This window comes from Acinonyx jubatus, chromosome B4, assembly GCF_027475565.1.
Source record: "Acinonyx jubatus isolate Ajub_Pintada_27869175 chromosome B4, VMU_Ajub_asm_v1.0, whole genome shotgun sequence".
NCBI lineage: Eukaryota > Metazoa > Chordata > Mammalia > Carnivora > Felidae > Acinonyx > Acinonyx jubatus.
This window is the reverse complement of record NC_069387.1, coordinates 37,891,625-37,916,900: the sequence shown is the minus strand read 5'-3', so window position 1 is coordinate 37,916,900 and position 25,276 is coordinate 37,891,625. Positions and strand designations below refer to the sequence as shown.

The following is a 25,276-nucleotide window of genomic DNA, read 5'->3' as shown; positions in this document are numbered from 1 at the left end:
AAAATGTGATTAACTGTATCTTTGTTACTGGCATCAGCACAGTCCACCAGGCTCATGGTACCTGCACTCATGGACTACCATCTCTTTCTTAGCCAGGGCCAGACAGCCAGGCTCCAGGCTCTTTCCAAGGTTCTTGTTATCTTTCTCTCTTGGTCCCCTGCCTCCAGCCTAGCCTGGCCTTTCCGCCGTACTTCTGGCTCAGCTCAGCAGCCTGGCCCCCACCATGAGTCTGGAGCCAGAGCAGGGGATGCCCATTATTGGTCTGTGTACCCATGCTGTGTAACCTAGCACCTGACACCTCTCAGTCTTCTCCTTACAGGTCTCCCTGCTTGACAATGTTCCTGCCTACCTCCCCCAAACCCCACCCCAGACCTTTCCTCTAAAGCAACCCACTAATCTCTCAGATCCATTCAGACTGTGCTGCTCCCTGAATCCAAACCCTTCCATGACTTTTTATGGGAAGACCTGGGAAGTAGGCTCTGTGACACATTTGGACCAGGCTCCTTTCTCTTGTCAACTCTCTCACTTCTTCACCACTTTCGGGGCACACACACACACACACACACACACACACACACCACACCCGTGGATCAGGAATTCCACCTCCACAGGGTCCTGCTCTCAGACATGCATCAACCACTGTCAGCTATCCTGTGTTAGCTGACAGTGTTCACTAGGTCCTACAGACATTTGCATCTTAATAGGGGCTTCTGAAGGAACAAAAGCCTTCAAGACAGAAGTAATGAAGCTATACATTAAAATGAAGACAATGGAGGCAGTTGGTCTTTTGGAATGGGGGCAGGGCCATCTGCAAAGGTGGCCAGCTGCTCTGGGCTTTGGAGGCACAGAGGCCCCTCTGGGCTCAGGCCCACCCTCCTATCATAACCAAAGCCTACAGAGCCAAACCTGGTTACTCTGGCTTCCTAGATCCCAGAGCCCCATGCTGGAAGGTTTCTGTCTTCCTGCTGCAGCAGTATCTCTGACACCCCAGGAGGACTTGGCCTCCAGCAACCCCCATGAAAGCTCCATAGGTACCAACTACTGAGAAGAGCCCCTGGCCGCCATTATCCCCACCACTAAATAATGTTACAAATGGATGTCTCAGAGCGGAGGTCTGGTCAAAACAGAGTCTTAATTATAATAAAGTGTTACACTCTAAAACGTTAATAGCGATGAAAACAGCAATTAAGTGTGTGAAGAAGGGCAAGTGTTTTCCCAACAGGCTTGACAAAATGTTGCTTAGCACATTAGCAAGAAAGCTGACGGAGGGGCTCTCTTGGTTGCAGAAGAAAACACAGACAACTCTTATCCTTCTCAGAAGAGAGAGGAAGGAAGTTTACTGCATGGGGATGGGGCAGGACCTCAGCACAGAGCTCCAGGCTCGACACACACTCATAGCCACGAGGAGTTTACAGGAGTGTGTATAATGCCCTCACCGAGTTTGTTTACTTTGTCTCTGGCTGCACTCAGGTATAACCAGGTGAAAGAGTCTTACTAGGAGAGGGGAGAAGGTGGTGGGAAGGCAGAGTGGCCTTGGAGGTGGGGTGGGGGTGAAGCATCATGTGCCTGTGAACTACAGAAGCACAGTGTCCACACCCATCCCACCCCACCAAAGGCAGAAAGCAACCTGGGGCCCAAGCACAGTAAAGGAATTATATCTTCAAGCTGATTCCATTACATGCAGGTGCCTAATGGTTACATATAGCTGCTACATGTCATTTGGGCAAATTCAGTTGCACCAGTAGATTTCTATCTATTCTACAGTACTTACAAAAATGTTTTGTGCTATGGGTGGGCTTATTTGGGGGTTCACTTTCCTGCTTCTTCATTGGGGCAGGGAGAGGGAGAGGCTTCAGGGACAGAGGGGCTGGTAGGAAATAACTACAAGAACACGTTTGCTTGCAATCAACCCTGCCTGGACTTGGAACGGACCAAGTTAAGAAGTAGTGAGAACACCATCAACAGAGGGCCCAAGACTTAGCTCCCAGCCACACCTCCTAGGCAGGATGTTACAAGAGGGAGGCAGCATCTGATGAGTCTCATCTGTGTGAGGCTCATCTAGTTTTATTTGTCCTCAGAGGTCCCTTCTAAATGCCACAGTGACACTATGGACCAGGAGTTATGGTTCTTCTTAGGAAGACTGTGCCCAGGCACAAAGGACAGTTCTCCCTTGGCAAAGCAGTGGTTTACATCAGAACTTCAGAAACCTCTCCTCATCCCCAGTGGCCCTACACTCTTCCCCTTTATCCATTGAAAATGCTGCAGGTCTCCAGCTGAGTACTCCCAGACAGGAAGTGACATGTACAGGACCAGAGCAGGCAAGTATGTTTTAGCAAGATGAGGGCTGCATGAGCCAATGAATACTTACAGAACGAACCCAGATTTTTAAACGAAAAAGTTAACCTCAACCATATCAAAGTGATGTCTTTCTAGATTTTAAAAAACAAATAGTCATTTATATGGTTCAACATAATATATTAGCATATATAAATGCAAATACTTAGAAAAGGGGCTGGAAATGTCAATACAATGTGTAAACAATATTACCTCCAAGAAGTGCATGGGGTTGAGAAGGAGGAGAGGTCAAGGGGAGCTTTCGGTTTTACTCTATCAAGTTTGATACATTTGAATATTTAATCATAAGAATGCACTAAGGATCGGTGTGCTGAGGATGCTGACCAGCTGCTCATCATATGCACTGAAGAAAGCCTTGTAAGAAAAGCTGTTAGAGCCTGTACAAACAAGACTACTCAGGAAGGAGGTTGAGTAGCTCTGTCTGTCTGGGTCACATGTAGACTTGGAGGTGGGAGTATAATGAAGATTACAGCAGATTTAGGTATTGGATTTCTTTCCTAAGAGGGCCATCCACCTGTGAATGGAGTAGCTTCCCCAAACCTGAGCATACCCTCCTGCCTCTCCTTTGATGCTCCCTCCCCCACACCCTTCCACTTGCATCACAAAGGATATAAACTGATTCCTTCCCCTCAGCTGTGCCACCGTGGAGTCCAGTGGGTCTCTCTCTGGCTCTGCGCAGTGTGAGCACCTTCTTGTGACAGGCAGTAATGTTGGGATGCCAGAGGCTCCAGCCAAGGTGGCCTTGCCTCACCAGGCAGGGGGTGTGCAGGAGCTGGTATTGCCTTTACTTAAGGCCCACAGCTTTCCAGGGTGGCACAGCTGGATTCCCAGCATGCTTGGGCCCAAGCAGAATGAGTCTGCAGACCTTTATTAAACAGGCATTGGTCACCACTTGCTTTGGATCCACGATGTCCACCAGGGGCTCCTTCATGGCGACATCCCGGATACAGGTCATATCAAAGCCATAGACATTCTCCCACCCTGTGAAAACAGAGTGAGACATGAGGGCCAGCAGCAGGACCTCCAGAAGTATTCCCAGCTCTCCTGAATACTAGAGCACAGCATGCCCAAGAGAGCAAGGGACAGCTCATGTTCCCTGCATCAGAATAGAAAAATTGCTTGTCTGGGTGGAGAGCTTGGCAGTATGTACAGATCTCACTTGATGGTTAGGAAAACTAAAGATCAGAGGGGCTGAGAAACTTCTCTATGGCCACACAGCTAGAATATCACAGGAAGCTAGTCTTCCACAGGCCAAGACCAGAATCCAAATTGCCTGACTCTTCCTGTGTCTACTTTCCTGTCCCTCCCTCTGAGCCAAAAGAGTCTCCTACAAAGTCTTATTTGCCATTGACGTTTCTATCTTGGTGCCTTTGTTCAAGCCGTTCTGCATACTTAGAAGACCCATCTTTGTCCCTTCTCCTGACCTCACCCACCGAACCTTTAACAAAGCATGAAGAAACATGGGCTCTTAAAATGGTATAGGCTAGTTTGAATCCCAGCACCACCACTTACTGGCCAGGGCCTTGGGCTAATTCCTTAACCTCTCTGAACCTCAGTTTTGTCAACTGAAAAATGAAAGGGGAGAGTGGGTCCATGAACGTCTTTGCCTTTTTCATATGCCATGATGCACTCACTAGGAATCCATCCCATAAGAAATAAGCCCCAAGTAGTGCACAACCATCCCAGTGGTGCTCATTGGCCCCTTGTAGCTGCTCATAAGGTGCTTTGAGAGGGAGAAAGATGTAGGGTGCAGGGTTGGTGAGTAAATGAATGCACATCTAATGGCCTAAGATCATCCTTAAATGGTGATAATCATTGCTACCATTGATTGGCCACCTAGCTCAGGCTAGACTCTTCATTTTTTTATGTTTATTTACTTATTTTGAGAGAGAAAATGCAAGCAGGCAGAGGGGGAAAGAGAGGGGGAGAGAGAAAGAAATCCCAAGCAGGCTCCACATTGTCAGTGCAGAGCCCGAAGTGGGGCTCCATCTCATGAACCCTGAGATCATGACCTGAGGCAAAATCAAGAGTCAGACACTTAACTGACTGAATCACCCAGGCACCCCTAGACTCTTCATTTAATATACCCAGCAACCTCAAGGGGATACTTCTATCTGACAGTCAAGGAAACAGGCTGGGAGAAGTTGGCATCTGGCTCACACACAGTATCTGGGCCAAGATCACACTCAGAGAGATGGTGGAGCTAAGGCTCACCCCAGCTTCTCCCCTGACTCTTCAGCTGCAATGACCCAGTTGTGACAGCAACCAGGAATGCAATTTCCTTTCCTTGTACTGCAGAGGGTGGCCTAAGCAGAGATTTTAGTTACTGAGCAGCTGAATTTCATTTGTCTGTTCAGATGAGTCTAGAAATGCATCAAAGTAAAGATGCTTTTCTCAAAATCTTACGGGATTAAGTTTCCTTTTAAAATGTACATCAAATAAATGTTACCTTAGGGAACTATGTTTCTGTATGTTTAGGAGAGGAGGTGTGTGAAGAGGGAGGTGGGGACGGTCAGCTGTGCCTCATTGACTCTTTTCTAAGGCACACAAAGACCTTCTTCAGGGAGAAGAGGCAGAGAAAATAATCATCTCCCAGAGGACAAGCCCTTGTGAATTCTGGCTTGAGGATAAGATGTCAGTCATATACCATGAAATCACCTAAGGTTGGTGCCAAATTCCCAATTGGAATTTACTTTTGGAGAAGGAAACTGTTTGGTTGGCAATGGGACATGTTTCAGAGAAGACCCCCTTCTAGATTCTGGAAATAGCTATCTGTCCTCTCTCCAGACAAAACATTTACACTAAACACGCTGCCTTCATGTAAAATCCTTCCTTAAGGAACCTGCTGCCATGTTCCTGCTCCTTCCTCTCTCAGCCCTGCCTTAAGCTGAGGTGTAGGGCAACTGTTAGGCAAATATCCAAGAAGTCTCTGTGCATAATGGTTAAAGGCCTAAGCTTCAGAGTTCAAATCAAGGCTCTGCCATATATTTGCTATGTAATCTCAGCGAAAATTTACCTCTCAAAGAGTTGGTTTCTTCTTTAAAATAGAGATTATTATATAATTACAATGACTCTATTTGGTTGTTATGAGGTTTAAATGTGATAATATATGCAAAGTGCATAAGACAATGTCTGGCACATAGAAAGCTGCTGATACATAATAGTTGTTATCATTATGTGGCTTGAGTTCTGGGCTTTGCCACCATCTCAGCTGTGTGACCGTGGACAGATCAATCCTTTTACCTAGGCTTGCTTGTAAAAGTGAGGAGTTTGGTTCAGTGCTTCTGTGCTCCAAAATCATCTGGTACACTTTTTAAAAATACAAATTCCTGGGCCCAAACCAGACCTACTGAATCAGAATCTCCAGATTTGGCATCGAGGAAGCTGGGATTTTACAAATCTATATAGGTAATTCCAACCAGAGTGTGAAAAACTTTGTGTTAGATGATCTTTAAAGGCCCATGCAGTTGTGAAATGATGAGCTTAATGTCTTATGCCTTTGTGAAACCTTTCCTAACCACTCCCAACAATGGGACTACTTCTATATTCTCAACACCTATAGGCCAGCATCTAGCACAATACAAGTGCACAGATAATGCTTTTTAAATTAAATTTAATTCCCAAATATTTAATGTCTACATTGCTTTGCAATGCCCAGTGTTTTAGTTACTTTTTCAGAGGTTAATTCCTATTTTTCTCCCCAGCTAAACTACCCTGTCTTCAATTATTCAGGAGAAAGTTCACCCAGGACATTAGATTAGTTTTCTCTTCTTTCTGCTAACCGTTCATTTCCCACTAGCTCCTTTAATATATGTGGCTCAGGGATGGGACAACAACAAATCAAATAGGTTTGTTTTTTGCTGCAATTTCTTGTCTATTGCCTGAGTGTATGTGGGGTGAGGGCTATTGTCTACCCAAAAATATTGTTAATAATTTTCTTATTTAAATTGAAAAAAATAACATCAGAAAGACCTGTGAACTTTTGTTAATGGATTAAAAACCAAACTCTTGGAAAGGACTGCCCTGTGGTATAATGAATGCAACTAAGGCAACAACAAAGCCCAGACCTATCATCATTACAGACTAGATTGACTCAAATTTCCACTTTAACAGCCTGACAGAGGAAAAAGCATACTCTTTTCTGGGCATAAATACTGTGCATCTGTCTCTATTGTGCCTTTACTGACAATGCCCAACATTAAGAAAAAATTACAAGGTGAATGATAAAGGAAAAAAATATGACCCATAATCAGAAGAAAATAACAGTCAACAGAACCAGACTTAGAGACAGCCCAGATATTGGAGTTATCCAATGGAGACTTTAAAGTGCCTATAATAAGTATGTTAAAGAATCTAATGGAAAAACATGCATGAACAGATGGAGAATTTCACTGGTGAGACAGAAACTAAAAATGAGCTGATGGAAATGTTAGAAATGAAAATCACATATCAGAGAAGAAGAATTCTTTCAATGTGCTTACTAACAGAATGCAGACATCAGAGGAAATAATGAATAAACCTCAAAATAGGTCAATAAAAATTACCCAAACTTAAATACAAAGAGAAAAATAAAAGAAAAAAAAACATATATAACACCCAAGATCCATGGGGCAATATCAAACAGTATCTAATATATGTGTAATTGGACTCCCCGAAGAAGAGAAAGAGAAATCAGGCAGAAAAAAATATTTGAAGAGATAATGACTGAAAATTTTCCTAAATGAATGAAATCATCAGCCCACCAATCCAAGAATGCTATAGAATCCCAAGTGGGATAAATACAAAGAAAAACTCACATAGACACATCACAGTCAACCTGATGAGTATCAAAATAAAGAGAAAATCTCAAAAGCAATTTGCAGAAAAAGAAATATGAAGCACTAGAGAACACATTTTACATTTCATTGGAGAGAGCTGTAGCTACATCCTCCTTTCCCACCCTGGCCCCACGACTTGAGTTTCTCTGCTAGAGCTAATGGGGCTGCCTCAGAATGTGCTCAGAGATAAAAAAAAAATAGAGCAAGTGCCACGAGGTGCTAATTACAGTTTCTCTTCTAGACAGAAAGGAAAACTTTCATACATTTCAGTCTCTAAAGAATGGAATCAACTCCTTCTATAAAATCAGAGACAGCCAGAGGATAGAACTCTGGATGTTGGGGGTGAAGTTGGAAAAGAACCCCATGGAAAGCAACTGAGTCCTCCAAGTGGTCCTGCCTTTCAACCCTCCAGTAGCAGGCACCACTGACTCCATAGGAGGCCTTCCTTTTCGTCTTCTCATGAGCCAGAAAGCTGGTCCCCATGTCTCCGACTCTCAGTAGGTTGTAGATTCACATATTGGGTGAGGTTCATGTATTGGCTAAGAAATCATATACAACACTGACCACATTTCCTTCCAGTTTTAAGATTCTATAAATCTCGATAGCAGAAATGTAAAAGTAAATAAATAAAGGTTGCTCCTCTCTTGGGGTTAAACACTACACCTTGAACATTCCTTTACTATTTATTTTCATTCCTTTATTTGTTCATTCATTCACTCAACAAAATATGTACTGTGAGTCTAGTACATGCCAATCATTCACTTCTCTTTTTGTGTGTTCTCTAGCAGTTGATGAGCATATTGAAGGCAACTTCTGTGTTTCACTCATTCTTGTGTTTCCATGTTGCATATGGTTGAGAAAGGAAAGGAGAGAAGAAAGGAGAGGGGAGGGAATAGGGGATAGGGGAGGGAAGGAGGGGAAGAGGGGAGAAGGGAAAGGGAGGGGCAAGGAGGAAGCTGTTTTGTAACAATTTACTTTATGAAAGGGTCTAGGCTGGTCTCATTCTCCTGCCCCACTTTAAGATTTTTCTTTTTTAGCTGGTTCTTGAAATTTGCTTACAATTGTTCCCTTAGCAACCAGCAACCTTTATGCTTTACTTTTGATTTAGAACTCAGAGTAACCAAAATCTCTGTTTATTTGAAACAGATTTCTAAACGGGCTCACTTCCTTTACTAAAAACAAAAACATATCATTAAAAAATTTTTAAATGGAAAACTTCACAGTGTTTTAAATTTTAAATGTATGTATGATTTTTATTTGGGGGGGTTGAGGTTTTTTGGAGGGGCAGAGGTTGGATAGAAGACTCCAGAGCAAACATTTTATGGGAAAAAAGGAGGCTGATGTAATTTTTTTTTCCATTCCCAGAAGCTATGAAAATTGAAGTGAGCAGTGTGAGATTAAATCACATGATCTCCAGTCCTGGACTAGCATCTGAGTGGCAGCAATTGCCCTCTTGCACCTCCCAGGGTCTGCCCAGGGTCCTCTCCAGCTCCAGCTGGCTCATTACAACATGCATATGCCACAGGTTCCCAAACCCAATCCAGGGGAAGGAAGAGGGCAAGGTATGTTTGCTTTTAAACCATGAAAAAGTTCCTTAAAGAGCTGTGCCCTGGGTCAGGACTCAATAAATATTTACACATAAGAATGAAGAATGCACCTGAAGTTTCTCCTCAAAACACTATTCAGTATAGTTACACAGCAAGAACTCCAAAAGCTGCATTATAATGCAGCTCCAGGGCAAAATATGCCCTATTTTACATGCATTTGATCAACGTTCACTGTTGAGTTGTTTCTGCAATCTACTGTGAGAGCACACCTGTCCTACATTCTGAGGCACCAGAGGCCAACAAGCTTGGCAGTCAGTCTCGCTTGCCAGAGCTACAAACAAGAAGGGGCTTAGTGACATGTTCAGAGCCTAGGTCCAGTCTGGTGCCATATACCACCAGGAACTGTCACATCCTTTGATATACATCATCTCACTTAATCCTCATGGTGCTAGTGTATGGGATTGGCAATATAATCTCTGAGGTCAAAGGGATTAGAGAATTTGTTTCCAGTCATCCAGGTAGGATTTGAACCCAGGGTTGACAGTCTTTGAATCATGATCATCTAACCTAGGCCACCCTCCCTCTCATTGCTCATCAAATGTTAGAAATGACACCAGACTGGCTGAAGACAGAGGCCATAGAGCTTCAAATAACTGTCCCATTACTGTCTTCTCCTGGATCTGGCTCTGATGTTATATTATCATCAAATGTGATCCGTGTTTTGATGTTATATTTCCAGAAGGGTTTGAACATACACACACAAATATTCACATTCCATAGCACAGTCCAGCTGAGGTATTGTTGGGCACTAGCAATACTTAGATGGCAATTGTGTGAATCAATGGAGCAGTACTCTGTCAAACTCTGGAGTCTCTGCCTCCCAGGGCAGAAGGCGTTGAGCATATGTTCAGTCTGTGAACCCTTCCATGGTAATCTTGCCAAGGAGGGTTTGTCCACTGCAGGGGTAGGAACCGCAGGTCTACTGACTCCATCACTGTGTGGAGTTTCTGCCTCATGCTTGGGGTTGGATCATGCACGTGCTTGCCTGTGTGAGGGGTTCTTTACTCCTTTGTCATGTTTAGCTCTGGTTGAGGAGACATGGCCATTTCTAACTTACAAAAACACACTTGGAATAAGCTTGAAGACCTAACTTGTGTCACCAAGAAATGCTACCCTCTAAATTGAAAAAAACAAAGCATCCCTTTTGGACCAGACAAAACACTGGAGAGGTTGTTTGTTTTTTTGTTTGCTTGCTTTTTTTCCCTAAGAGAACAAGGTTTCGGGTGATAAAGCAGTATAAATATAGGTTTGGATATGAGACGCCCAACATGCACACACACATATGCATGTACCCATGTGCACACACACAGTCTCCATCTCTCCCCACCCCCACTGCTGTCCATTCCCCCAAAAGAACCTCAAAGAAGAATTTGAGTAGCATGGAGACAGGATTGAGAATGGTTGACCTGGCTAGGAATCTGCCATTTCTGACCCTCTGTGGTGGACTTTTGAGATAACTGAACCTCCACAGGATCCCACCAGCTGGCCTGATGTGCTCTGCAAAAATCAGCTTCAGCTGCTTCGATTCATTTTTCATTCACATTGCATTCATTCTCTCAGTCCAGCATATGTATCTTATACCAGCTGTATTGCTTATTTTCTCTCTGTAGACCTCCCACCCTTGGGACTAGAAGAAAACATTTAGAGAGAAGAATCCAGAATAAGTCACAGGTAAACTCTCCATAGGCATAGCAGCTATATTCATGAGATCAGATGCTCATCTCAGGGCCAATGAAGTGTCTCCAACCCCAAATGTACAAAAAAAAATATCCAATGAAAACTTAAAAGGTGACTTACAGTGGATTTTGAAGTCCTTGTACTGTCTGTCTTCAATTGCTACCACGTACAATGCTGCCCGGTCTGGAAACATAAGCCCTCCAGGTTTCTGTTGATGAATTGTGGGGAAATGGGTCTCGTAATCTATTCACCTGACAAAGACATCACATTTTGAACTGCACATAGAGTCACCAGACAGGCACCCCCTTGCCAGCATTTCTCATTCAGCAGACTGTCACCTTGGCCAGGGTTAGGGTTAGGATGGCAATGCTCAGTTTTTCTTTGGGAACTAGGAGAATTTGAGGGACTTAGGTAGAGTTAATAGAACAAATGAACTGGGGAAAATGTTAGTCTATGAGGAACAGCAAAAGATGTTATAACCTTTAGCCCAGAGAAGCCAAGGTCATAAGCATGCTCAGCTCCCTGGCAGCCAAATAAGTCCTAAGCACCTGTTGATCAGAATAGATTTTTGTCTTGACAACAGAGAATGGGTGTTGTTTATGACCAAAGAGGCCAAGGATAGACCTACAGAATAATGTGATAGATATGTTGGACCCAGGTACCATCATTCTGTCCTCTAAAGCAGATCTGGTTTAAAGAGAGGGTTCTGGAGGAGGTGACCTTTTAGCTCAACCTCTCTCTGGAGTACTCATGTTCTTCCTAGACTGTCGGCCAAGGGTAGAGCAGCAGGACAGCCAGCAGACCAACAAGGGGACAGCATGCAGGACACTTACCAGCCACTTGTCCCTGGCAAAGATCACCGTGTTGAGCATTGACTCATAGAACAGACAGTAGCCCATCCACTCGCTGATGATGATGTCTACCTTCTCCACAGGCAGCTCCACCTCTTCCACTTTACCCTTAAATATGGTGATGACTGGAAAATATGAACCCCACGGCCACACTTTGCAGGGACCCTAGCCTGGAACCATGAGCATCCCACATCAGGGCCAGACCTACAGGTTGTATCCCTGTTCTGATTCTGCTTTTAAGATGTGACGTACCTCATCCCTCACCAAGCTAGTTATACAAAAAGAACCGCAAACTACTTGTGTGTTTTCTTCCTAAAATCTACTGAGCAGTCACTATGCGTCTGGCCCTGTGCCAAGCTTGTGATATACACCCTATAATGTGGTCTTCCCAGCAACTCTATGAAGTAAACGCGTTATTATTATTCTCATTCAGAACTGAAGCTTAGAGATGTTAACTGGTGGCTGTGGAAGTAGAGACCAGGTCTGATATGCTATGACTCTAACACTCTGATCATGGTGCCCATCCCATTTTAGGCTGCCATGATGGTTCAAATCCAAAGGGCAAGGATACCTATTGCTCTTGCATCTGTTCACATCCAGGGCTCATCTCCCAGTGGGTTCATGAGGAAGGCAACTTTGTGTCTTGACAAGAGCATGGGCTCTGTAGTCGGGAGTTTAAATCCTGATCTTCTCATTATTAACTATAGGACTTTCCAAAGGTTACTTGACCTAACTGAACTCTGATTCCCCAGAGAATAAGCAGGGAGAATAGTATCTACTGAGTGGGTAGTTGAACTTATCTGATGAAACAGCAAATGTGAAGTGCCAGGTTCTTAGCCAGGGCTCAACAGAAGGTAGACATCATCTGACATTCCCCCGCCTTGCTGACCAGCTGATAGAGAAGTGAATGGGATAAGGTTGGGAACACTCTCCTGCTCTTAGTGGCCTCTGCTCATAAGTCACTTCCAAGACCTTTCTATCCTTCTGTGGCAGGGGAAACTTCTTATTTGGGGTTTTGATCATTTGACACAGTCATACACATAATTTTGGAGTCTCTTTTTACATTTGTTGCCATAAAGATCATAGCAAATACTATCTTAGATGTTGCTGTGAAATTGACAGGGTGATGTATTGGTTGGCTGATTCCATCTGAACATTTCCTCTGAAAGGATACACATATTCATGCTCTGAAATTCTCTTTCTGCACCATCTTCTGAAAAATCACACCATGCCTGAGCTTTGCTGGGAAAATTGAACAATAGCTTGTACTCAGGAGTGGAAAAAAAACACATACATACACACAAAGAGAACAGATCTGTCCTGAATCTAAGCTTCATTAAAATTAATTTGGATTAGAGGTTGCTGCATGACAAAGGGCACACAGGTCACTGGTTTTGCTTCATGTCTTCACATTGAAAACACAGGTGATGGAATGCCCATTAGTACCCTCTAATGATGATTTGCTCTTTGATATCTGGCATTTAATCAGGGCTTAATCAGATAAGGCCTCCTCTGTAAGGAGTCAGACACTTTGCAGAAGCATATTGGCCCTGATCACTCTAGTATATGTGCTGCCGAAGCGAGCACGTGGCCCTGATCACTCTAAAGTGAGGCCCCCAGCTTGTGTGGCTTTCTTGGCTGCTACTCATGAGCCCTACCCCTAAGGAAGGCCTAGTCACTTCCAAAATGTTCAGAAGGGGTAGGAAGAGGAGATATCAAAGCTCTGCTTCTCTGGGGGCTCCACAACTTAAGAGCAGGAGCTCAAGCAAAAGCAGGATGCAGGATGAACCAAGAGGATTCACACAGGGACAAAGTAAGGGATTTTTGAAAATGTAAATCGAGTGCCTAACTTATTTCTCATTCTGAAAAAGAACTGACAAATACATGCCTGACCCACCTGCCTCATTATTTGAGTGCAAAGCCTGGTTTGTCTTACTTTTGCAAATTTGTTGTTGTTGAAGAATAGCTGACATATCATATGATATTAATTTCATGCACACAGCACCGTGATTTGACATTGCGAACTGATCACCACCATAAGTGTAGTTACTATCTGTCACCATACAAAGTTGATACAGATTATTGTCTATATTCCTCATACAGTACATCTCCATGACTTATTTATTTTATAACTGGAAGTTTGTACCTCTTAATCCCCCTCACCCATTCCCCCACCACCCCCTACCGTACCTCTGGCAACCACCAATCTGTTCTTTGTATCTATGAGTCTGGGTTTTGTTTTGTTTTTTAAATTCCACTTACTAGTGAAATCATACATTATTTATCTTTCTCTATCTGACTTATTTCACTTACTGTGATGCCCTCAAGGTGGCTTCCCTTTCTTCTCTCTTTGCACATTTCTTGCAGGCTCTTCCCTAATGCCTGCATGTGTCTGTGAGGCTATAGGTCTGCTCCATCTCTTACATTAGATCGTGACCTCCTTGTATCTCAGGAAGATGTGTTCTCCTGCCTGTGGTTGCACCACAGCCTCCACTCTCAGTGCCTAGTATATGGTTCACTGAGAATGATTCCATGAACAGGACTCTAGTAGGATGGCAAGAAGCAGAGCTGGACAAGAATTTATAGTCCAGTCTGACAGATTGGTATGTACCCAATATTCCTTGGGTGTCCCCCAGCATGAGTGAATGCTGTCCCTGTTCTCTGCAGTAGCGCTCTATCCATTAGTTGCTATATCTTGATCACTATGGGTACAGCAGATGATAGGTAGGAAGACAGATAGACAGATGAGAGAGAGAGACAGAGAGAGAGGGAGAGGGAGAGAGAGAGAGAGAGAGAGGGAGAGGGAGAGAGAATGAGAGTGGGTCACAGAAAGGCAGAAGGAATCAATTAACCCTATTAAAAAATCAACAGTCTGCGTCTCTGTTCATTTAACATCACCCTTCTGCATCCAAACATTTCTCAGAGCAGATGTAGCCCCTACTTTGGCTTGGTGAGTAGATGGGCCTTATGTGAAAGGAAAAAGGTAGGCTTCCCCTCAGCCAGTTGTGGACTGGATTCCAGACATTCATGCCCTTGCCCAGGTGCTTCTGTAGGGTGCTCAATTTTCACAACCTCATGTTGGCACCCTGGAGACAGACAACTTCATTTTTGTTCCAGCCGACAGCAAACAAACCTTGATCAAACAGTTCCTCTCCTTTGGGGCCTCGATTTCCTTATTGGAGGAAGAAAAAAGAGGGGGATTGAACCTAAAATTCCCCAAGATGCTCTGCAGTGCCAAAATGCTTTGATTCTTCAAGTATGTGTGAGCATGTAAAAGGCATTGTGCAAAGTTTACTGGTAGCTGACACCAATAAAGAAGATGTACCTCCAACCTCCAGCTCGACTCGAATTTGTACAAATTCCTTAGGACCAATTTTTAAAGAAAGAGGCCACATTGTTTCCATGGACCCAAATATAATTGCCCAGCTGAATCATCAGGGATATTCTTCCTGTTTTCTATAGTCACCACTGGCAACCGCTTAAACTCCCAGATTCAATTTCCTAGTCTGCACAATGCTACCTCTTATGGTAGGCTTTATGGCACCTAACCAGGGGCTACTGACCAGTGCATGGCAGCAGGTTGGCTCCAAGAAGTGTGCAGGCATCCAACCCTTCTACATGTCAAGCTTTTTCAAGGGGATCTTAGCCACTGATTCTCATGTTCTGAGCAGCTATGGTCTGTAGAACTCTGCTCCCAATCTGATCCCCACATCACTAACACTGTGTTAACTCAAGGTTGCATTAAGGTCACTCTTTGGAGCTATGTTTTTATTCCATAAAGATGATCAAAAGTTTGTTCAAATAAGAGGACCATGGCTTGTGAATTTTGGAATGATTAATCATAACTAAGTGCGCAACAGGGAGCAATAAACTCTAAACTCTAAATTGGGAGATTCTTCCCCTGTAATTTCAAGTATGCAAATGAGACATCCAGATTTTTTTCTTTTTTTGGATTTGTTTTCTTTTCATCTTCAGTGTTCATTACAGAAATCTAGCCATTCTGACTCATGGTCATTGGTTTGACTTAAAAAAATGGGGTGACTGGGTGGCTCAGTCAGTTGAGTGTCCAACTCTTGATTTCAGCTCGGGTCATGGTCCCAGGGTCATGAGATCGAGCCCCATGTTGGGCTCCAAGCTAAGAGTGGAGCCTGCTTAAGATTCTCTCTCTCTCTCTCTCTCTCTCTCTCTCTCTCTCTCTTTATCTCTCTCTCTCAAATAAAAACTAAAAATAAATTTAAAAAATTAAACCTAAAACCAAAAACCAAAAAACAAATTGGGCCAGCCTGATCTCATTTGGGCCTCCCACATGTCCATCAGAGTCAGGTGACCCTACAGGTCTGGAGTTAGTAGTCTCCCCAGTTTACAGTCCTCTGTTCCCCAGAGCAGATCTTGTGTAATGGAGGAGTGGGCGTGAGGGTCATGAGTGTGAGGCAGGGAGCATGCTCTGAGGTGGTAGAGCCTCTCTGATGCCACCCCCACCACAGCATGGACAGCAGCTGCCGCTCAGCTCCTTTTCCATGTTGTTCACAGGCCTATTTTGGCGACACCCATGCCAGCTGCCAAACAGCTTCTGGGGGCCTGATTCACCTCCAGGCTATGATCTCCTCTTCTTAATTGTCTATTTCAGTTTCCTATTTCTGAGACCTAGCAGAGCACTTGACCCCTCACAAACATTCAAAAATCATTACTGAATGAATGAATGGATGAATAAGCAATTTTGAAAAAAGGATATTTGGGTTCAAAGACAAAAGATCCTCAAACTAGTCCTAATTATGATAGTAAAAAATTGCTGGCATTTGAATAGCAGCTTGCAGAGTGATTTCACTTACATTATCTCTATAACCCTCACAGGAACCTGTGTGGTTTGTTTTATTATTCCATCTACCTAAATGAGAGAACTGGAGTTTAGAGAAATCAAAAGGTAGAGCCAAAGGCTAGGCCAATTGTGTAACCCTGGTACAAGTCACCAGCCTCCCTGAGATTCCCCTCCTTTGTCTGCCAGTGGATATAATACTTGACTTTCCCACAACAATCGTGGGATTGTTGTGGACACCAAGCAGCTGCTTGGGAATGATGGGAGAAAAGAAACCTGAGAAGGCCAAGGATTAACCTATCCTTCTCCTGAAGGCCAGTCAGGTTGGTTAGTAGGGTGAGGAGAGGTAGAACCATCTTGAGCCATCAGGGTGGTGGGGGTGGAACTGAGACACCTCCCTGGTATCAGCCTTGCCTCAGCTTTCTGCCCTCATCTTCTCCAAGGTCCAGATGCATGGATAAACCTCTTTTACAAGGTCAGTCAGTGTAAGCCCCATTCTTGGGCCAGTGGTGGTGGGAGAAAGAAGACACCAATAACTTTACCCCCAATATCTGGTGGAACTTGGAAAATACCCTGCAGCAAACAGATCCCATAACTGGAGCTGGCATAGATGAGCCATGTGTGCTATGTAGCCTCCATATAGTAGAACCTTCAGTATGGTACCCCTCTTTCTTCCATAACCCCCCATTCACCCAAGAACATAGGGCTTGAGCTTCTGCCTTGCCCCTAGTGCATAATCTGCCTGGCTTCATGTCCTGACCTGCTCTGGCTCCCTTGAGGACTGAGGGCCTACTCTGCTTAGCTAGAGCTCTGAAGTCCTGCTAGCTTTGGCCCGAGCCCTTCCCTTCCCAGATACCCTGCACTGGCTGGACTAATACTTGGGCAATCAAAACCATCCTGGGACTCACCCCACCCCAACCTATCACCCACCACTTAGAATCCCTAGCATGGCACAGCCTGAGTACATACCCCACACATTGGCCACAGGCAGAGGATTGTGGGGGCTTAGCCAAGTAGGGTAGGGATTAAGAAGGCAGGGGTACTGGACAGGGTTTTTGAATCAGTGTGAATGTAGAAGGCAGCAAAGCCTTCCTTAGGCTCTGGGACTCTGAAATCATTCCAGGTATCACTGTCACCCAATACTTAGAGTTTACAGGCACAAAATGTCTTCCATCTCAGGGAGCTGGCACCAGTGGTCCCTCTGTGTGATACATGTCTGTCTACTCAGCAGGTGGCTTCTTCACTAGTCAAGTCTGTGCCTCAGTGCCCTCGATCCAGAAGCTTCCGCACTTCCAGTGCTGTGCTGGTCAGTGTCTAAAACTGGCTCCAGGAGGGGGAAAAAGGCACCTGCTGTGTCGGTGGTGTAAATATTTCCACCATGGCTGATTTCTGTTGTTCACGCCTGGGATGTCACCCGTGCACAGTTGGGAAGAAAAGTGAAGGATCAGCTCTCACAAGGGGTGTGAACTGTGAGCCAGTTCCATCATGCCATTGCGATCCCCCATTCAGAAGTGGGCACCCCACTTTTCTCAATGACTCCATCATGTTTCTTTCTAAGACCTTTCACCATTTGTAATTTTATCATGATGTCTGTTCACTTGAGCTTATGTCTGTCTTCTCCGTGAGATAAGTGAGCTTCACCTGAGCAAAAAGCTTGTCTGTCAGGTTCACCATTGGCTCCCAGCACCTGGTACAGGGCATGGAGTGTGGCACAACAATGCCTGAAGAAACAAGGGCGTGAAACCCAGCCCTAAGATTATTAATAGGCTTCTTCACGAGCAGTTAGGAAAGGAAGCAGCAATTGCCAGGAGTCACTAGTACAGGTTCATTAAAAAAAATTATATCTGATTAATCTCATTTTTTCTTTTGACAGAGTTATTAGTCAAGTTAACAAATGAAATAATAATAACCATGCTAAAATTTCTTGGCTGCTTACTGCCTATGGGACACCATTGTGTTTTAACAGTGGTGTGTTGGTAGATACTTAACAACTGGGTCTCCAGGGGAAAGTAGCCCTGATTTGTAGCATTTGCTTGTTTCTGTGGTGTAAATATTCCCACTGTGGCCAATTTCAAGCCACCAAAGTGACTTCATCTGTTCTACAAATACACTGAAAATTTAACAGTTGGCCCTCAGGAGCCTGTAGGAGCCTGTCTCAGCATGCCACAGTTTTACGTGCAGTAACATGCAATCGTCACAATGACCCTATGACGTGTTGTTGCTCCCATTTCACACATGGGGGAACTAAGGCACAAAAAATAGGGTATCCAAGATCACAAGCTAATCGGGCAGCACTGAGCGTGAACCAGGAAGTCCGGTTCCAGAGTAAGTGCTCTTCAGCCCCCTGCCTGCAGTGTACCATGTGGGGACCTCCAACAGGAGCTCTGACAAGGCTTTGCCCCCACAGCATCCTTATCGTATGGATTTGCCACTGGCTATTTGGCTGTATTCAAAGGCACTGATCAAGAGCTGAACACAGACCAGCCTACGAGAGCTTCCACACTCACCCCAGGGCACCCATCAAAAATGTGGGAACAGCAAGCAGAGAACAATGACCCTGGAAGAGCCATGCTCTCTCAAAACCCTGAGTAGTTGTAAGGAAGGACCAAATCTACCAACAGGAAGTCTAATATGAATAAGAAGTGTGATTCTCCGTTTGGATTCAAGACATAGGTTAGGAGCTCCAGCTGGGCAGTAATTCTGATAGTCAACAGATATGGATACGGACAGACGACAGGCTGTAGCTGATTCCATCTCAGCACCAGATGACATTGCATTTTCCACAATTGCTAATGGAAGGAAGTTGGAGCCATGGTGTCAGAAGCACAGCATCTGGGTCCCTCGCGTCTCCGGGTTGGGCTTATTTCTTAGCACAACTCCAAGTGTGAGGGGGAGACAGTGGCTCAAACCAAGCAAAGAGTGTAGGATCTGGGAGGGTGTCATCATTGTCGGGGGATGTGGACAAAGGGCTGCCACATGACAGGAGGCTCCTACTCTGCATGGCCCGGAGGAAAGGAAGGGAGCCTCAGCAAGGCTGCAGGGAGGAGGATTCCCCCACCCCCGGAAACAAGTGCTCTTCACAACCACGGATCCCAAGTGGCTGGTGGCAGGGTTCCTATCAGGCGAACCATCCCAAGGCTGCATGCCCCGGGGTGCGGAGGAAACCTGCGGCAGCAGAGGATTGAAGCGTCATCTCCAAAAGTCTCAGGGTGCGTGTGCGGCCAAGAAAGAGCAAAGTGTAGAACATGAAGCCTGAAAGGACCTACACTTAACGTTTGAGCACCTACCACACACGAAGCCTGGCATTAGTCACTCTGTGAACACTGTCTCTCATCCCCGAATAGCCCTGCACGCTGTGCGGGGACATAGCTCCTCTCTGGGCAGCAGGTGGTGGATCAGAAAGTCCAAGCGATGGGACAGAGCCATCTCTACTGTTACGTTGTGGAGCATGCTCTGTCCATTGCCACTCTGCCGTGTGCTCAGGTTTCTTCGTCTGTGACACTTAATACTTTAGGACGTGCACAGGCAGGAAAAGAGAAAGGAAAGGAGGGATACACTTTCTCCCTTGAGTTTCCTGAGAAGTAAATGGGTTATAACTTTTTTGTTTCTAGAGCTATAAAAATTTTATCCATCCCTGAGCTCCTATGTCAATCTTCACAAACAAATCTACCTTTCTAAGCATCTTGGTAGCGCACTCAGCTCCACAGCAGGGAAAAGGAGGAAGTCAAAGTCACACAGGAGTCTCTGAGCACGTGAGTGGGCCATGCATGTGGAAGAAGCCATGTGAAGGCTGCATGACCACTGCAGGTGGCTTCGTGGAGGTGTGTGTCTACACGTGAATAAATCCAGCCCCAGGAGCTGTATGGAGGTGGAGGGGGAGAGAGATTGATTGATTCTGGGTAGCAGGTATTTTATGTCCTGTGTTGTTATTTATGTCTGTACACCTACGCTCCCAAGCCCCACACAATTGGCTGTTGCAACATTTCAAAAGCATTTCCATGGAAGCATTTGTACAGTCAAGCTGTCCTCTTTCCAGTACACATGCCAAGGCTGAGCGAGCGGGTGCAGCAGACAGGGCCCTGGGCGGTCTCACCGGCTCCACCCACCTGTTGCTAAGCCCAGGAAGGAAGAAGTGGAAACAACTTTGCCTTGTAAAGGCCCCTGGGCCTGGTGTTCCCTCCTCCTCGGTACACTGTATGTATGAGGAATGAGGCATGGGGTTGGCTATTTACTTGGAGATAAGGGTTTGTCCCTCTTGGGCCTTTGCTCACTAGTAGAGAATCAAGTGTGAGCCATCAAAGTACAGCGCCTGGGATGATTGCATGCTAAGAATGCGGCTGAGCAAACTAGATGTCTAGGCAGCCCAGAAAGGGGGTGTGTGTACCTGCACAACAGTCCAGCATGGGGTGTTGAAGCTTGAGCAGTGTGGGGGCAGTGTGGTAAGCAGGGCATGAAGAGGTGGCCTGGGATGGGAGGGTAAAGTCCAAGGGGCCGAGAGGGCTGCTGCATGGGAAGCAGCCTGGCTCTGCAAGCTGGAGTCTAAGCAGGGAGAGGAGAGTACCCATGCCAGTGTCAGAGCCCAACACGGGGTGACAGACACGTCTGCATAGGGCAGGAGGTGGTGACAATGGGAGATGGTGTACATCCAGGGGGATGGTTTCAATAAGTAAACATATTAAGAATACTGGGAGCCAGGGCAGCCTGGGTGGCTCAGTAGGTTGGGCAGCCGACTTTGGCTCAGGTCATGATCTCGTGGTTCATGAGTTTGAGCCCCGCATCAGGCTGGCTTCTGTCAGCCTGTCAACTCCAAGCCCGCTTTGGATCCTCTGTTCCCTTTTCTCTGCACCTCCCCCGCTTGCATGGTTGCTCTCTCTATCTCTATCTCTATCTCTATCTCAAAAATACATAAACCTTAAAAAAAAAAAGAATAGTAGGAGCCAGGTATTTCACTGTCAGAGAAAGGAATTGCAAACATGGGAAGACAGAAAGTTAGAGGACCCTGCAGTGCTGGTTAGAGCAGGAGGTGGGGTAGCACATGGACTTACACTTGACAGTATGTATAGATAGATTCAGAAGTACACGTTATGTAAATGTGTATGTAAACACACACACACACACACACACACATACACACACATTCTCTAGTTCTTTCTACTGAAGCAGCCTGGGGGCTTCAACACCCTAAAATCAATGAGCACATTTAGCCCCAGATTCTAGTTTCTAAATGCCATTGTCCAGTAAATGGACTCATGACTCCTTGGACAAACAGCTGATTCTAAAACAAAGCCGTGGAAAGCACAAGATGAGACTGGAACGTTAGTGCCAGAAAATAAGAAAGCTCACAAAAAATAAAGAAGGAATGTCAAAAGGACACAGAAGCCAGCTTAAAGGTGCTCCCATGACCAAATTAGGAACAATTCGTGTATCAAAATAAGTACCTTTAATAATAGATGTAACCTATTGAATAAAATAGGAAATTAATGATGAGGAATGAAATATTTACATGGTTTCAAACCACTTCACCCAGAAAATCTTACTAATTACAAAGGGAGAAAGAGCAACTTGACCATGGAGAAGCCTGGCAGACATCACCAGAAGCAGTGATCAAAGCAAATGCTGTCGATAACAGGACAAATCAAAACTGCATGTCCCCAAGAGCATGCAGGAAAAAGGACACAGCATCTCCGCGAACTCCTGCCAGGAGGCACGGTCTGAACCCAATCTTGCAGAAGCATCACATGCCCCCAACTGTGGGACATTCTACAGAACTCTAGCCTGCAATCGTCAAGCATCAAGGCAACAAGAGTTGAAGAGCATCTGGCCACTCCAGCCTGAAGGAAACCAGAGATGTGGCAACTAAATGCAACATGTGGTTTGAAACTGAGTCCTTTTAGGAGCGCCTGGGTGGCTCAGTTAGTTCAGTGTCTGACTTCAGCTCAGGACATGATCTCACAGTTCATGAGTTCGAGCCCTGCGTCAGACTCTGTGCTGACAGCTTGGAGCCTGGAGCCTGCTTCAGATTCTGTGTCTCCCTCTCTCTGTCCCTCCCCTGCTCACTTTCTTTCTCTCTCTCTCTCAAAAATAAACGTTAAAAAAAATTTTTTTAAGAAGGTGATTCCTTTTACTCTAAGGGATGTTATTTCAACAAGTGGCAGACATAAGCGGGATCTGAGCGCTAGCTAATGATCATGGAAGAACGTTAGTCTCCTGATTTTGATGGTCATAGTGTGGCTATGCAGGGAAATGTCCCTGTTTGTATGACACGCATATGCATGTATTTGGGGCTGATGGGGCATCATGTCAACAACTTGCTCTCAAAGTGTTCAGGAAAAAAAAAAGTTGTACCTTGTCTATATATTGGAATGTTTTGAAGGTTAAAGGAAAGAAGTGATAAAGATAGGAAGGGAAATAAACCAAATTACAGGGGGTGCCTGGGTGGCTTAGTCAGTTAAGTGTCCCACTTTGGCTCAGGTCATGATCTCACCATTCGTGGGTTCAAGCCCCGCGTCGGGCTCTGTGCTGACAGCTCAGAGCCTGGAGCCTGTTTCAGATTCTGTGTCTCCCTCTCTGTCTGCTCCTCCCCCACTCACACTCTGTCTCTGTCTCTCTCAAAAATAAACAAACATTAAAAAAAATTACAGGAAACTGAAGCAGAGGAGAGGCAGAGAGGGAAAGCTCTCGAGGTGTGAATTAGAGGGCATGATGAGGGGTTATTGGCTTCTTTTTCCTGGCATACTTTCAGACCCAAACCTCCCTTCTCCCAAAGTCAGGCACTCCTCACAGGGACTATTCTCCCCCACTCTCACTCAGGCCCACTCTACACACTGCTACCAATGGCTGCAAGCAGCTGCCCTTTGCAAGCTTGGGGGGCTATAGTTCCAGATCCCAAGAGAATTGGTAGCAAGAGACAGATGAAGAGTCAGGGGGACGGGGAAGGCAGACCGTCCCTCCAAGGTCAGGCGTCACTGCGCAACTGAACCTGTACAGAGGCAGGGAATGGTCTAAATGTCCTTTGAAGGCCCCTTGGAGCCCAGGGGTGGTACTGGGAGGGTGTCTGATCAGACATCAATTTGTCCCCACCCTCTTCTCCTAACAGGTTTTAATTTTCATTTTCAGGATTGGCAGCCACTCCTGGGGCTTCCACATCAATGTAAACACACTTCAGGAGAGAGTACAGGAGCAAGAACCAAGACCAAATTTCTGCCCTACCTCTCCTACCTCAGTTTCCCCATCTGTTAAATGGGGGAAACCTCTTGCCCTATGTCACAGAGTTGGAGAAAGGGATGTCAGATGAAAACACATGGATGTCAGGCTATTGCACCCTTGCAGAGAAGGAATTGGCCAGTTTTCTTTTCCTATCTTTAGTAGGCAAGTAGAGAGCTCACCTCTCTTTCCCTTCTGCCCATGTCAGGGACTGTTCTGAAGAGTGTGCAGGATAGCTGGCTGCCAGAAGTGAACCAGGAGAGACTGGACACCAAAGTCAGAGGTCAGGGAAACATGTCCTCTACTCAAGCTGGAAAAAGGCCTCTGGACCTCTGCTCATGGCCTCCCCAATACCGCTAACCTTTTTCATTGTCACTCACCTACCACCCCCCATCCCTTCCTCACTTCCTGCCTTACCCAGCTAAAATTCCATGATCCATTATTGAAACGAACTTGTGTGCCCCCACCCACTATCAAAGCCCCCACCCAGGCGGCCCTCCTCACACCCAAGCTGGTGAGCGTGGTAAGGAGAAACTCACACAAGGACTGAGCTTATTGCATATCTATGCTGATTCATCTCCAGCAATCCCCACCAGTCCAGCATATTTGCCTCCCTCCCTCCTTCTGAAAGACCATTCCATCGTTTCCCACATCTTTTCTCATCCCCCTCTTCTCTGCCAATCACTGTCTCATTCTTTGAAAAGAAAATGGAAGCAACAAACTGGGGGCTTTCCACCAGCAGCCCACCTCTATCCGGAGCCACACTCCTCAGTCTCCATCTGTTTCTGTGGTTAAACTGTCCCTACTCCAAGGGAAAGACCAACCCCTATACCTGTGTTCTGGACCCAAGGGCCTCATGACTGACTTTTCTTTTTCCTGTATGTGCCTGTCTACAGGACAACTGAATCAGACACACATGTTTTCATATCTCCTGCCCTTAAAAACAACTACCTGCCTTGGCCCCACATTCACCTGTAGCTACAGTTCTGTTCTCCTGCTCCCCGGCACAGCAAGAAGACTTATTTATAGCCCTCCCTCCACAATTTATCCTACTCTAACTGAACTTCAGTCCCCACCCCAGCATTGCATCTGCTCTTGTTTAGAACACCTATGGACTCCATGTGGCCAAATGCAATGGTCACTTCTCTGTTCTTCCCTTACTTGATCTCTGAGCATTCCCCATAGTCACTCCTTCCTCCTTCCCTTGGCTTCATGGTGCATCTCTCTCTCTTGAATGTCCATCAGCCTCACTGGGTGTATCTTCTCTCCCTCTTACTGGCCCTTTCTCCTCTGACTGGCTTCCAAACGTTGAAATGCCCCAGAGCCCTATCTTTGGTCCATTTCTTCCTCCAGCTATACTTTAAGCCTACGTGACATCATCTTGTGGCTTCAAATAACATCCATATGCTGAAGACTCCCAAATCCCATGTGCTGGATCTCCCTGAAATATAAACTCATAAATTTACTCTTGCTTAACAAGTCCACTGGATGTCCATCTCAAATCTGACATGTGCGAAAGAGAACTCTTGATTTCTTTCTCCCTCCCGTCATCCCCAGAAGTTCTTTACTTTCTGTCTTCCACCATCCACCCAGTTACTCAAGGCAACAAAATAGCTCTTGCTCATATCTTTTTTATCATTTCCATATGCATCTCATCAGTAGACCCCCTTACCTCTAGCCCAAAGTGATCACTTTTCTCCACCTCCACTGCCACCACCCTGGTCCATGCCATAGCATGTCCCCTGAGCACTGAAACAGCCTCCTAATGTGTCTCTGCTTACACTCTTGATGCCTACAACACATTCTAATCCATACCCCATAGGAAATACTTTTCTTTGCATAATAGTCTCCAAAATGCCTCTATCATCCTTAGGGAAAAAAAGTCAACCTTGTTTTCCTAGTTTACAAACCCTATGTATGGCCCAGCTCAGCACAGGGCCTAGAGGCTAAATC

General features: G+C 45.4%; 1 protein-coding gene across 3 annotated transcripts in view; it reads right to left on the bottom strand.

Moving 5' to 3' along the window:
• The window catches only part of PRMT8 (protein arginine methyltransferase 8), a 97,202-nt gene that overhangs the window by 13,112 nt on the left and 58,814 nt on the right, over positions 1-25,276 (bottom strand). For 2 of the 3 annotated variants that reach the window (XM_027074066.2, XM_053225730.1), the window contains 3 exons: positions 11,290-11,432; positions 10,577-10,664; positions 3,221-3,336 (listed from right to left, as the gene is read on the bottom strand). In XM_027074066.2, the coding sequence (XP_026929867.1) occupies positions 3,221-3,336; positions 10,577-10,664; positions 11,290-11,432 (347 nt within the window). The remainder of the gene's footprint in view (positions 1-3,220; positions 3,337-10,576; positions 10,665-11,289; positions 11,433-25,276) is intronic. The other variant, XM_053225731.1, reaches the window with a different exon arrangement.